General features: G+C 36.1%; 1 protein-coding gene across 8 annotated transcripts in view; it reads right to left on the bottom strand.

The window, feature by feature from the left end:
• Nucleotides 1-392: 392 nt before the first annotated feature.
• The window catches only part of Myb (MYB proto-oncogene, transcription factor), a 31,651-nt gene continuing 17,907 nt past the window's right edge, over nt 393-14,136 (bottom strand). For 7 of the 8 annotated variants that reach the window (XM_076859708.1, XM_076859707.1, XM_076859704.1 and 4 more), the window contains 4 exons: nt 13,931-14,056; nt 13,144-13,257; nt 11,974-12,081; nt 393-509 (listed from right to left, as the gene is read on the bottom strand). In XM_076859708.1, coding sequence (XP_076715823.1) covers nt 393-509; nt 11,974-12,081; nt 13,144-13,257; nt 13,931-14,056 — 465 coding nt within the window. The remainder of the gene's footprint in view (nt 510-11,973; nt 12,082-13,143; nt 13,258-13,930; nt 14,057-14,136) is intronic. The other variant, XM_076859709.1, reaches the window with a different exon arrangement.

The raw sequence follows: 14,136 nt of genomic DNA on the forward strand, positions 1-14,136 counted from the left end.
AGAAATACTGGAGTACCTCTTGTGTAAAATTTCAAAAAACTCATCATAGGCAAAAATACTGATCTGTTGGATCCTCTAAAATACAGATAAATCATTTTATGCTTTTTTTAAAAAAAATCTGCACAAGATAATAACAACTGGTTACAATTCATTACCTAATAATTTAGGTAAGACCGTTATTTATTTATTTAAAAAAATTCCTTTTAGTTGAGTGAAATCTAATAAGATTTCATCCAACTAAATGCGCGTATGCACTTGGTGCTGCTCTCAACTGTTGTACCACAACAAAAATAGGTTCTTCACCCAATCATGAAAAGTTTCATGTCGAGGAATGACATGTCCCAAGTCAACGTGAAGTGTTTTGAAAATCATAATGCTTTTCTGGAAACGTCTCACATAACCAGAGTCCGGGCTGAGAACGCGTTCACATATTTGCGAGCCTGACCGGAAGCCGTCATCTGATCCTCCATCTTTCCACAGGATGTGGGTTCCCAGGCGCTGCTACAAGGCTGAAGGGGGAAGAGGGTGACAGCAGGGTCAGACCAGGAAGCACACACGCGAGTCCAAAAGGGATCCCCAATCCAGGAAGGGCCAGCTGCCACATTTTGGATGCCAGAGGCAAGTGGTTGACACCAGGAAGCCTTTGTGGACAGATTTCAACTCCTTGACATCCAGAAATCCAGCATCCTTAAGTGACATTAATGGTCAGAACTGCTCACTCCTAGGAAGGAAACCCCACTCCAACCGATTCCATAAGATGGGGCCACGGCTTCACACTGGAATGCCTTGAGGCTGGAGACAAGAACAAGCATAATTCTCCAGACACCTACTGTAAGCTTGCCTGGGCATTTACTCACTAAGCAAACTGGTGAGTGCTGGGGCCATGAAGCTCATGTAGGTGAAGGAATTGATCAACGTCTGCTAAGCATCTGCTACTATATCTTTTCATAATTAATTTAGAAATATCTCTTTCGCAGTATAGTTTAATTTTTATTTAATTTTTTGCAGTGTTGGGGTTCAAACCCAGGGCCTCACCCACATGCTAGGCAAGTGTTCTACCACTGAGCTACACCCTCAACCCTCAGTATGGCTTAATTTTTTAAAGACACATTCCATGTTGCCCCAAAGTAAAGTCTTTAGTATTTAGTATTTATGTCCCACTTAGTTCCCAAAGGAATTTAATACGGTTACAAAATAAATACAACAGGGTTATAAAAGTGCAGAAAGCAAGATCACAGGGAATCAACATGCAGAAAATAAATAATATGAAACAGGGCAAGATTTGTACACAAAACGTCACCAAATGCAGTGCCCCAGAGAGATGTAGGCTACCAGTTTGAACCTGGGCCCTACAGCAGTCAGTGCAGAGGGAAACAAACATAAGCAGGTGTAAGATTTGGTACCGTAAAGTCAAAAGAAGCCAGTGGCTCAGGAAAAAGCACTATTCCTGATCTAAAAGGAATTATCTTCCAAGGGACAAAAGAAGAAAAAGAAAGCCTTTGCTTTCCAGAACCTAAAGTGTCCTTAAAGAGATCAAATGCAAAGGTGTTTCTCAACAGGTGGAACCAACTTGGGAGCGGGGGACGTGGTGCAGGTGCACAGAGCATGGAAGATGGAGGGAGTGCTGGGGCACTGCTGTAGGGGAAGGGCAAGAACAGGCACAGTCGAGATAGACAGATGGAAAAACAGGAGTGTAATCTTTGTGGAGAGACAGCAAGAAAGAGGCAGGAATCTGCAATCTGTGCACTGTTGGTGGGGAGTATGGGGGAGCAGGGGAGAGAAAGGGATACAGTGGTTAAATGATGGTATCTTACTCTGTGCTGCCAACTCATCTTAGAGTTTCAAAAGCCCTTACTCTATGCTGCCATCTCATCTTACAGTTTCACAAGTCTCATCTCATTTAACTCTCACAAAACAAACAAACAAACAAACCACCTGTGGTTTGTGAATTTGAACTTGGGTGGGATTCAGGAGCTCATACCCCTAATGAGTGCAAGATGCTGCTTCCAGGAGAGCTCTTGCAAGTGTCTTGATAGGCAATTTGGAGACTCAGTTACCAGGGATTTGGGATCCAGGAGGAAGTATGGGATCCAGGAGGAAGTATGGAGGTGGGGTGTGAGGGTCATCAGATTTTTTAGCAAACAGGTCTGATAATTTTGAATGAACACTGTACTGGTACAGTAGTGACCAGACATGAGCAAAGTTCCAGTGGTATAAGGTCTGCAGTGTCATATTCTTCTTTAGGACTAAGAAACTCAGGAAATTTCTTAGTCCTTCCTGAGTTTCTTAGCTGTGCCATTTTACCACCAATGTAAATAGCACAGTTGAGTACACATGTTTACTTTGAAAGCTCAGTAGCTCCATATGTAACTTGAAATACTACATAGCAAATGGATTATCCTAGTATTCCCAGGAACTGTGGATCACAAAAATGTCAAGACAAAGATGATAGATAGGTATTCTGGGTTGATTCTCACACGGAGTCATATTTACTATTTTCCTGAACAAAATCACCACGGTAGTTACAGCATTCTTTGAATCAGTTCTGAATAAATGATGTTTCCCTAGGCTTGAGCATGTGGATTAAATATACATGTTTTTCTGGTGTATATCTATCTATCCATTCAAATTCTACATTTTAGCTTTATTGATTGCTTATATGTTATTACTAAAATTTTCTAACTGGACCACTAAATTGACACATGTGATTGATTTTAAAAAATAAAATGTAATGTTATCTTTTAAAATTATTGAGCAGTCATTGTGGCAAAAATGGGATATGCAGGTGCTACTTGTGAGGTCAAAGGTCAGTATGGTTTATCTACCACTAAGTTATTTAGGGCTGTACTTAGAAGCAATGCATAGATAGATGCACACATTAACGAGCATGGATTTTGGGGGTGTGGTAAGGGGTACTGGGGATTGAACTCAGGGGTGCTTAACCACTGAGCCACATCCCCAGCCCTTTTTATTTTTTTTTATTATTTTAATTTTGAGTATTAGGGTCTCACTAAGTTGCTTAGAGCCTCGAACTTGCAATCCTCCTGTCTCAGCTTCCAGACTCACTGGTATTATAGGCATGCCCCACCATGCCTGGCCAGAGGACAGATCTTAAAATAAGTGACAAATAAGGAAGCAGAATGGAATATCTTCATATATTAATATCTTATACATATATTTAAAATTTACATAGAAATCTATGCAAGAAAATACATATATTGAAGCAAATGAAGGGACAAGAAGAAGGAAAGTGAGAACAGATAAAGAATTGAACAGCAAACAAGAAGATTTTTTATGTGATTAAGAATATTTCTACTTAGCTGGGCTTCAATTAATATAAAATGCATTTTCCAAATGTGTAAATTAAAGTATCTTAAAATAATCGTATTTGCTTTTCCTACGCCTCCTGGTAAAGGTCAAGTTCCGATCCCTTGTCTCATCATATTCAGAACTCCGTCTGTTCAGGAGAATCTAACACTAAGGATTTTCAACATACTACATTTCCAACTTCATATATTTTCAATTTTACATGTGACTGTGATTTTTGACAGATTCCCCACATGGCTCATCACTTGATTCATATGTGGTTCTTCCTCCAGGACTAGATATTTAAAATGACATTGATATAAAGAAGGTGCCATATATTTTTAATTAGTGTTTGGAGAGAACTTTTAAATAATCAGCTTCTCTTAAGACAAAAGAGAATGTACTAAGAAACTAATGAAAATGACTGAAATATTCTAATTCCTTGACATATAACCCTGATGCTTAGAGCCTGGGATGGGCCAGGAACACCTGATTCTCCCAGGATAGACAAATACTGGGATGTATTAGCCACTGTGTACAGTAACAAAAAAAGCCAGCAAGGTGAGCCAGGAATCCCCCTTTCTATACTGAGAGCACAAAGCAAGAACAGCTTTCAACAATGAACATGACAACACTGGTCAGAACAGACACATACTGATGGTGTAATCACAAAGATCAGAAGGTTGAGCACTCAGGTAAAAAAGAATGGCTCCCTTTCTCCCTTCCTACCTTAAACCCAGGGCCCTACACCAACTTTTAAACAGAATAGCTTTGAAAAATATTAAATGACCTTGTGCTAGAAGAGTATTTTTTAATACTGTCGTATATATCTTTGTGCATCCTCCTTATTCCCTCTACCTAAATTTTAGTTTCGTTTACATGAGGGAACTGATAAGCATTACAGATTTCTGCCTCTGAATTCTTGTTCCATTACTAACCCATGGTGCTATTTCATACATGTGACACCATCCCAATTCATTTCAACATTAATAATCCTACCCACACATCCTCCTCCCATTGCTGAGGAGTCACCTTGCTTATCCTGCAATGTGCCTTTCATTGCCCCTGGGCAGAAGTGAACTATAAACAGTCTGTCAAAGCTTTAACTGGGATATCCTGTTGAAGCACTTTGAATAAATACCCAGATCCTTCCTAGAAAACAGAAGAAGTGAAATGAGAAAAGACCATGTCCACAGGTGGTTTTCTGTCAGAATTAGATTATCTTCACAATTTCATTTAGAATCTGAGGTATTTTTCATCACACTGAACACCTGCTATTATGATCATATTTAGATAGCAGCTTCACACAACATTTACTGATGTCAAGAACCCGTGTTTTTCAATTTGAAGACTTCATAAGAAATTCTTACAAACCTAAAAAATATTCTGGAATATCAAACTTCTGAGATGGTATTATGCTTTTATTTTGTTTTATAATAGTAAGCCAGTATAAATGGTGTACGAAAGAATAAGAAGTAAGAATTTTTTGATTATACTATTTAACCTATCTGAAGAAAGCACTTATACTGGACAAAAATTCCAAAGATCCGGATTCCTTGCCAGAGGGACATCTTTTTACAATGTATTAGTTGTAAGAGATAACATAGAAATCTTTGGTGATATCTTGAAGTCAGATCCCGGACTTCACACTTGAGCAGAAGCGTTGCTAAGGTAAGGCCAATGGATATTAAACTTTCCTTTGTATATTTCCCTATGTCATTTGCCAGTAAATGGATGGAACTGGAGAATATCATGCTAAGTGAATAGCCAGTCCCAAGAAAACTAAAGGCTGAATGTTCTCTCTGACATGTGGATGCTAACCCACAACAAGGGAAGGTGGGGAGGGGAAGAAAAGAAATCCATTAGATTGGAAAAAGGGAAAGGAAGGTTAAGGGAGGAAGGATGGAAATAAGAAAGATAGTAGAATAAATCAGACATAACTTTCTTATGTTCATATATGAATATATTACCAGTATAATTCCACATCATGTATAACCACAAGAATGGGATCCTAATTAGACTAAGGTATAATATATAAATATAAAAGGTATAATATATATGTATATATATATATATATATATATATACACACACACACACACACACACACACACACATATATATATATACACACACACACACACACACACACACACACACACATATATATATATAGAGAGAGAGAGAGAGAGAGAGAGAGAATGTCAAAATACACTCTACTATCATGTATATTTAAAAAAAAAAAAAAAAACAGCCACAGGTGCTTAAACAACATATTTACCTATTCCAGAACAAAGCAATTAAATGTCTCCAACTTCAGGGTTGCTGATTTTTCACAGGAAGGAATCTTAAAATTTAGGTGACTAAAGGCCCAGATGGAAGATACCTCATTCACCAAGGCCTCCATTTCCCAAACCGAAATAAATAATAGCTAATGGAGATGGGCCCTTCCCAGCTATGGAGTTTGTCCCAGATGTCTTTAGAGGTCTCTTTATCTCATGTTTATAGACTTCCCAACAGTTTATATCACATAGCCCAGGGTGTCACAAATGTTTAAAAGAACAACTTTTTCCTTGGCCACATTAGTTCCAGACTATTAAGATTAAGACAAATGCCAAATTGCTGTAAAGCAATTCTATCTTTGCTGGTGTCCCTAAAGAAGATTCTATCTCAGAGTGTTTATTCCCAGTGTCACCAAAACAAATGAAAAATTCATCTTGTAATGTCTGGGGCAGGGTACCCTGACTCTGGGCTTAATGCAGCTTCTCCCTTCTTTTAGCCTTTCTCAGTTCAACCTCAAAACCTCACAGAGAAAATTTGCTTAACTTATAACATTTATTAAAAGGCAGGTTACTGAAAATACTACTGACAGCTACATGAATTTTTGCTGGGGTAAGTGGAAAAAAGTGACCAAAAGGAGAACCAAATGAGTGTGGAGACATCCAGGGGAACAGATCAATAAGGCATACTAAGTCAACACTCAGAAAGATCTCTATCACAAGCAGACTGTTTCCATGCCAGTGCAGCAGAAAGGAAAAGAAAACCTGTAAATCAGCTGTTTTGACTCCATAATACCAAGAGGTCTGAGGGCCTTTATTTCAGAGAATTAGTTGAAATGGTTATCTCTTTTGTGACCCACTGACATTCTTCTGTAAGAATGGATCAGGGCCTACTACACTAGAAGAAATAATATACCTTAGCTGAAAAGAAGACCGGCCATTGGTGAGGTCTTCTTACCTGCCTTTTTAAGGGCAGAGACGTTGTGCTGCCATTGGGCACCAGACACTGGTGTGCTGCCATCTTGAAAGCAATATTAGGTCCATTTGATATTCATAGTAACTTTATGTGATGAGTGGAGGTTATGCCATGTTTCCCAGTTTATAAAGAAAAACAATTTAATTAAATTAATGAATTAAATTCATTCAAGTAGGAAATGGTGGAGTCCAGATCAGAACCCAGGTTCTGTTGCTCACATATGAGTTTATTTCCCTTCTCAGCAACACTTGTCACACAGAAAGTATTTGCCTTATTTTTTGTCACAAATGAATCATGTAGTGGTGGGAGCAATCCAAAACACACAGAACTTAAAATCCAAGGTTGAAAGTGAGTTTTAATTTCTGGTAATAATATTTTAAAATTTTTTGATGTTACATAAATATGTTTAATAATAATGGGGAAATAATTGGGAAATTTACTTAAGTTAAATTCACTGTTTTAAGAAAGTGAGACCATGACAAGCCAAGTCAGGAAATTAAAATTTAAGGCTGTCATTCTGTGGTTACAAAAAAGAGGAAAGTGAGTGACTAAAAAGCATATGAACATATCTTTTACACTTGAGTTTTAAATAGGAGTAAAAGGAAATTATAATTTAAGAGAAAAATACAGAAGTTCAGGAGGTTATAACTTATAAAATTTTGGATCTACCAAAAAATGTCTACCTTAAGAAATATTTATTAGCATAATGGATTTATTTCAACATGTACAACAAATTGAAAGCATATTGAGGAAAATAGGCAGTCTTTTCTCTGCATGTCTGCCTCAGTATCTCTCAGGGTAATTTATGAATGGTAGAATCCAGTGGTATTTCACAGTGAATTTGTCTTTCCTACTCCAAATTGCAAGCTTTATAAGCTGAATATTTTTGCTACTACCTCACATTTGTGAGCATTTTATAAGATTCTAGACTCCATCTCTACCTTACACAATTTGAGAGAAAGGCTGAGTACTGGCAATGGCACAATGTGAAAATCTCAAATATAATGAACGATGTAAGAAAAAGAAATATCAAAAATGTCTCAGAACATTTTACTTTAAGAATACTGTTTGACTTTTGTTTTTCTTCAATGCTGGGAATCAAACCTAGGACCTCAAGCATATCAGCCACTATGTTTGCTTTTATAGTTTAAAATTAAGGCATCTTTAAAAACAGAGAAATACAATTAGGATTGTGCAGCTACCACAAATTTTTTTGGAAAAAGATTAAGTGTCACATAGCCCAGGGTGTCACAAGTGTTTGAAAGAACAAGAAGTTAAAAAACAAACATAACAAGATTGTGCATAACAACCTCTATTCAAGCCTCTACTTATCTAAGTTAACTAATTTAATCTACATACAGATTTTAGATCAGGGGATACATGGAAAGTTCTGAGTTATTATTCATTGTGTGTCAATGACAATCCACATAACCATGGGCATACTTAGCACTCTGATTTTGATCTCTGCATACAATTTCCCACTGAAATGACTCAGAGCACCTTGGGGGAAATGGCTGATTCCAAGAAGAGAATGAGGAAATGTGGTTATTAAAGTCACTTAAAATAAATAAAATCGAAAATTCTGTTCTCCAGTGATACAAGTCACATTATAAGTACATATGACTAGTGGCTATCAAACTGGACAGCAGCATATTAGACATTTCCATCACTGCAGAGTTTCTTTTCGAAAGCACTGGGCTAGCAATTAGAAGACATTTAAGAGACCTAAAAATCAAATACAATGTGTGAAGTTGTTTTAATTTTGATCATACAAGCAAATATCATTTTTTTGGATTGATAAGAAAATTTAAATATGCCCTAGGAATTAGAATATAAATTATTGTTAATAATGTGTGATAATAGTATTAGGTTGTTTATAAAGGTGTTCTATATTTAGATATACTCTGCAAGTACATAAGAATAGAATGTTATATTGTCTGGAATTTAAAATACTTCATTAAAGACTTTTGATAAAGGTAAATGTTAATAATTGTTAGGAACACAGCATATCATAACAAAACTCACAGCTTCTTTCATTGCTTTGCTTCCATTTTTTTGGTGGTGCTGGGGATTGAATCCAGGGCCTTTCACACATTAGGTAAGTACTCCACCACTGAGCTACATCTCCAGCCAATCTGCATTTCTCATTTTAAAATATCAGATGTAACTTATACAAATTTATAAACATGGGTATTCTTATATATATTAGAAGCAAAACCATAAAGACCTAGTGTATGAGTCTTAAAAACTTTAATAATTGCTTTATCAAAAACCTTATTGGCATAATTAGGTAAGGATGATTAAAACTCGAATGACAGAGCACAGAATTCCAGTTACTATAGTCTTAAATAAACTGCTCTTGTGCCTAAGCAAAGTTATTTGGAAAATAAGATGTAAAACCTACTGCACTATATAAGTGGCAAATATTTTACATTTTAGAGGTATTCAAATTTTAAATTATTTGGGGAATCATACTTTGTTTCAATTAAAAGCATTGCTATGACAAAAATATATGGATGGCTTGTTCAAAATTCCAGTTAGTATTTGACATAAGTACAAATTACAAAAGTTATAGACTGTATGAAGTACTCTTAAGTTAACAGCCAGCTTATTTAATGAATGCAAAATGTCTTCAAAAATACCATGTGTGAGAACTGTGCATTATTAGGTTGAATTGGATTATCAGTAGAAATGTATGGAATGGCATTATGTTTTAAACAAGCAAATCACTAAAATGCATGAAAACACAAACAGTGGTTTCCCCCTATTCTTGGTTTTGCTTTCTGTAATTTCAGTTACATAGGGTCAACCATGGTCTGAAATTATTAAACAGAAAGAACAATTCATGGTTTTTAAATAACTTTTATTACAGTATAATGTTATACTTCTCCTATTTTATTGTTATTAATCTCTTATTATGCCTAACTTATAAATTATACTTTATCATCTGTGTGTGAGTATGTGTGTATGTGTGTAGAAAAATCAGAGTATATAGGATTTGGCACTATCTATTGTTTTAGGCACGCCCAGGAGTCTTGAAAAAACATACTCCTTGGATAGAGGGAATTATTATATAATATTTTGAATCAAGATTATATGAAATATTGGTAGTAAGTATTTCAATAGTTAGAATTGCTTGATACAACTTCCAGTGTTTAGCACAAAAGTTTGAAACATTTTAGAAATCACACATTTCTGTAGTATCAGAAGCTAGGCTCCATGACATAAAACAAATTGAGTTATCTGTCATAGCAGACTATTAAAAATATTTGATCAATGTAAATCAGTAAACCATACAGTACATATAGAAGCACTGACTGTTATGTCTCAATTATTCCAACAACTGTTGGAAGTGACAAATACCACCTTCACCATGGAATGTACATACAGGACTTAGTTTCAGGATTCACATATTAGAATGTGTGCCAAATAGGACCCATTGTGTACTAGAAAACACAGGTTAACAAAATAGAGCTGCTACTCAATTTTGAGTTTCAAAGATAACCAATATTTCATTAAATAAAATTTAAATGTTAACATATTCCCATACTAAAATTTTTAAAAACTTGAATAACATTAAAAGTCCTGTGGCAAAAAATATCAAACTATTTTCATAAATATTGACATTATTACTCATAATATATGTTTTATATAACATATATTTTATATCAGCACCATATTCAATTCTGAATGTTTTTGCCTAAACAGTGTTTGGATCGGCCAAAAGTTTTAGGAATCTATGTTAGAAAAATAATCAGGGTTTTTCAATTTACTTAATGATTATTGTTCCCAGATATACTTACATGCTTGCTGTTTGACACACAGAATGCATTTTTCTCTTATCTTTTTTGTTTTGTGGTATTAGAAATTCCCAGCTTTTTTTTTTTTTTAGACAGAGTCTCACTAAGTTGCTGAGGCTGGCCTTGAATTTGCAATTTTCCTCCCTCGGTTTCAGGAGTAGCTGGGAGATTATAGATATGTGCCATCATAATCTGCTTAAAATGCATTTTTTTCTCTACTATTACAAATACAGGTTGTGTCCCAGGTTAGGTTACAAAATATGCATAAAACTTAACTATTAAGTTCATCTCTTAATCTAACTAAAATACTAACAGCATCAGTCAAATTCTATGCTCTGGATACCAAGGACCAAAGAAAAACAAAGAAAGGGTTTCTCTTCTAGACCCAGGATCAGGTCTAGGTAAAATTTTGAAATGGCTGCCACTTTGCCCAGACAAGCCTCTAATCCTTTTTCAGTGCCCCTCTAACATCCCAATGGTGTTTATTTTCTCACCTCTCAAATCTGTGTGATATGCTGAGTCCTCTCCACAGAAGGCCTGCCCAAGCCTGACTAACTTGGAACTTCTGACTGTCCACATGTTCTGACACTTCCTGTCCCACACTGCAGCCCCCAGACATCTTTTACCAAAGTACATGGTATCTGAGAGAGGCCACGGGAAAGTGATCTCACTGAATGAAAAACAAATGTGCCTACAACCTTTCTAGCTGTATTTTCATATTTAAAAAAATAATTCTAAGTGTCACAAATACTTAAGAAGGGCGTTTTAAGATGCTCACAAGTTGGAATATGAAGGCCCAGCACTATGACAAAAAAAGTTCTATAAGAAACCAGGCCACTCCAGTTACAGTGCTTGCAACCTACAGCATCAAATATGACTTTCCCCTTCTGAATCTCCATCTGCAGGAGAGTGAGGGGGTTTTCCTCTGAGTAGCACAGGAGGACTGAGGGGAGGACCCTACAGCTGGCTTGTTAATGTTGGGAACTGCTTTAAATAATTTGTGGGAGCAAATTTGCATTCTTATTTACATTTGGCTTCGGATTAGTTTGGGAATTTGTTGTATATTCTCAGCACACATCTACTTCAGGGTTATAAGGAAAATCTCCTTTGATATTAAAACCTGAGAGCAGATGGTCCATCATGGATTAGTCACAAGCATTGACAGTTGCTTTTTTTATTCTGATGGTCAAATACATTGCGATTATTTTCTGTCTAGATAACTTCACATTTCATTTAAAATCTAACCAAACTCAGAACTTTGATTGTCTAGTGATAGAGCATAGAAAACAAGAATTTTGAAACAAAAAGTAAACTATGTAGACATTTAAAAACATGTTTTCAAGAGGAAGGAGATACTGACCCAAGGGTAATCCATGATCTTAGTCACAGTAAAAAATGTTTTCCTTCATCATGCTTGGGGGACCAGCTCTCATGAAAATTTCCAGCCTGTCTCATATGAGCAGTACCAAAAATTAGAAGAGATTTTCTAGACATTAGATGTCACTTTAAGATACCACTCCTCTATGTCTAATATGTTAAAAACAACAATAATATATGATAACAGTTTTTCAGTGAATGAATTTTAAGACATCAGTGATGGAATAATAATTACCTGCAAGGGACTCACCAGGGACCTGTTTTTAGGTGCTGTAAATGCTTTGAGAACATTGTCTTCATCTTCTGATACTGGTGTCATTAAAACAGAGCTTGTAAGAATATTCTAAAAAGAAAGAGAATATTTGAAATTTAAATGAGCTTGGATAATATGAAAGCCAACAATCCTAACACTGTTGAGAGGAGATTACTATGAGATGGTACTCATTAGCATGAAGAAATGCAGGTATCTTCCAGAAAGTTTCTTCCCTGTGAGCTAAAAGGAGAACTCAATGATGTACTAACCCTCACACCACTGTGGCAAACACCACCAGAACCCAAAAAACTTTGGGGCCCATCTTATTCTAAGCATGGGGTATGCACTTAAAATCCATCTTCTAAATGAATTCATAAGTCCATGCTTTTAAAACTAAAGGATATTCTAAGCTTTTGGATATGGATTGTTTATTTCATATACTGGGACAGAAATATTTTATAGCTGTATTAAAGGCAGTATAGTTCAATGACAAAAAGCCACGCTTCTATGGATTTTTAGAATTTAGAGCCACATTTTTAGAGTTCTAATCCAGTACCAGCCCCATGAGGTATATAAACTTGAATAAATGACTAAGATACCAAATTTTCTAGTTGCTATAATGGAAGTGATAATGTTATCAGTCTTATAGGGTTACTGCAAGGATTACATGAATTAACTCTTCTAAAGTCATTAGATTAGGACTCATCACTTAATACATACTGAATAAGTATTAGTAATTATTGTTTGCTTAGATTCTCCATAAGATATAAGGGCAACTATTCACTAATAGTAAACTAGAAAAATGATGGAACCAAGGCAAGGCAATCCTGTTGGCCCTATGCACCCATGTATTCAGCAACCAAACCTTGGGAAGAAAATCCACATATACTGATATGTACAGACTATTGTGGTCTTTATCCACTAAACAATATAGACAGAGTCTGTTTTGAATACATAAACTAAAATTTCAACTTTATATTCTAACACTAATAATCATTTAAAAAAATGATTTAAATTTAAAAAAAATGACAGGCTGTTTTGAAACCAGGTGCACTAAAGAGTGAGTATTGAAACCACAATGGCCCCACATACCACACATAGGATTCTGAGTCACTAGTGGAGCAACTTGGGCACTGGTGCATGGGTACTTACTGGTGGTGCCTCTGCCACAGGTGATGCCTGTGTGAACAGTTGAGCATTCAGACTGTCCCCTTCCCAGTGGCTTGAGCAGAAGAAGTTTCCCGCTTTATCAGTTGGAGATTCTACCTAAAAGCAAACAGCAAGTGCTTGTCATTTCTACCAGTACTACTTTCATGAAATATTTATTCTCAGTAGTAAATTTCTGGTCAGTCTCTCAAACATTCAACCTTGCATGAAAATAAATCCAAGAGGCAAATTATCCAACTTGTTAAGAGATGCCTCTTGCCAACAAGCTACTTTGATCCTTGCAGGTTACATCTCCTTTCTTCTATACTATGAATTTAAAATACTACCATTTGAATGTGAATTCCTATTTTCTATGGTCTCAGAAAGTGAGGGAATATGTCATTCAGGGTAACTTGAATTTGTGTTCCCAGTGACAGTCATTCATATTTGGCTCAGAATAAACTGTTTCTTATTCCCTTAAAAAAAGGAGAGAGAAAATGGAATATTTATCATCTATCTATATTTTTAAGTATAATAAAAAGCTTCTGCCCTCTCTTTCCCTTATCCTAGCATCTTCTCTATCCCAATATGAAGTTGATAGAAGTGGCTTGGCTTTCCAAACGAAAGGTTGCTGCCTACAGTCTGGCAGTACCTTTTGAATGCATCTTGTATGAAAATCTTACATGAGAAGTGGTGCTGTTGCACAGCATCGAGGCCAGGCACATCAAAATGCACGAAAGAACAAAGGCAGCAGGAGTCACAGCTTGTTCCTTCCATAGGGTCTTATACTTACCTCCTGTTTGATTTTCTTCAGTAAAGGTGGGCCATTCTCTTGAAACTCAGCAACAATACCAGATTCATCCGACTCTTGTTTGATCACATCCTGTAGATCTTCTACTAGATGAGATGGCGTCTGAGGCTGTAGGGAAGAGTGGACATTTTTGCATCAAAGGAAAATTCCTATCTATGCTAATAAGTCAACTAACTCAAGGACTTTTC

This window comes from Callospermophilus lateralis, chromosome 6, assembly GCF_048772815.1.
Source record: "Callospermophilus lateralis isolate mCalLat2 chromosome 6, mCalLat2.hap1, whole genome shotgun sequence".
Taxonomy (NCBI): domain Eukaryota; kingdom Metazoa; phylum Chordata; class Mammalia; order Rodentia; family Sciuridae; genus Callospermophilus; species Callospermophilus lateralis.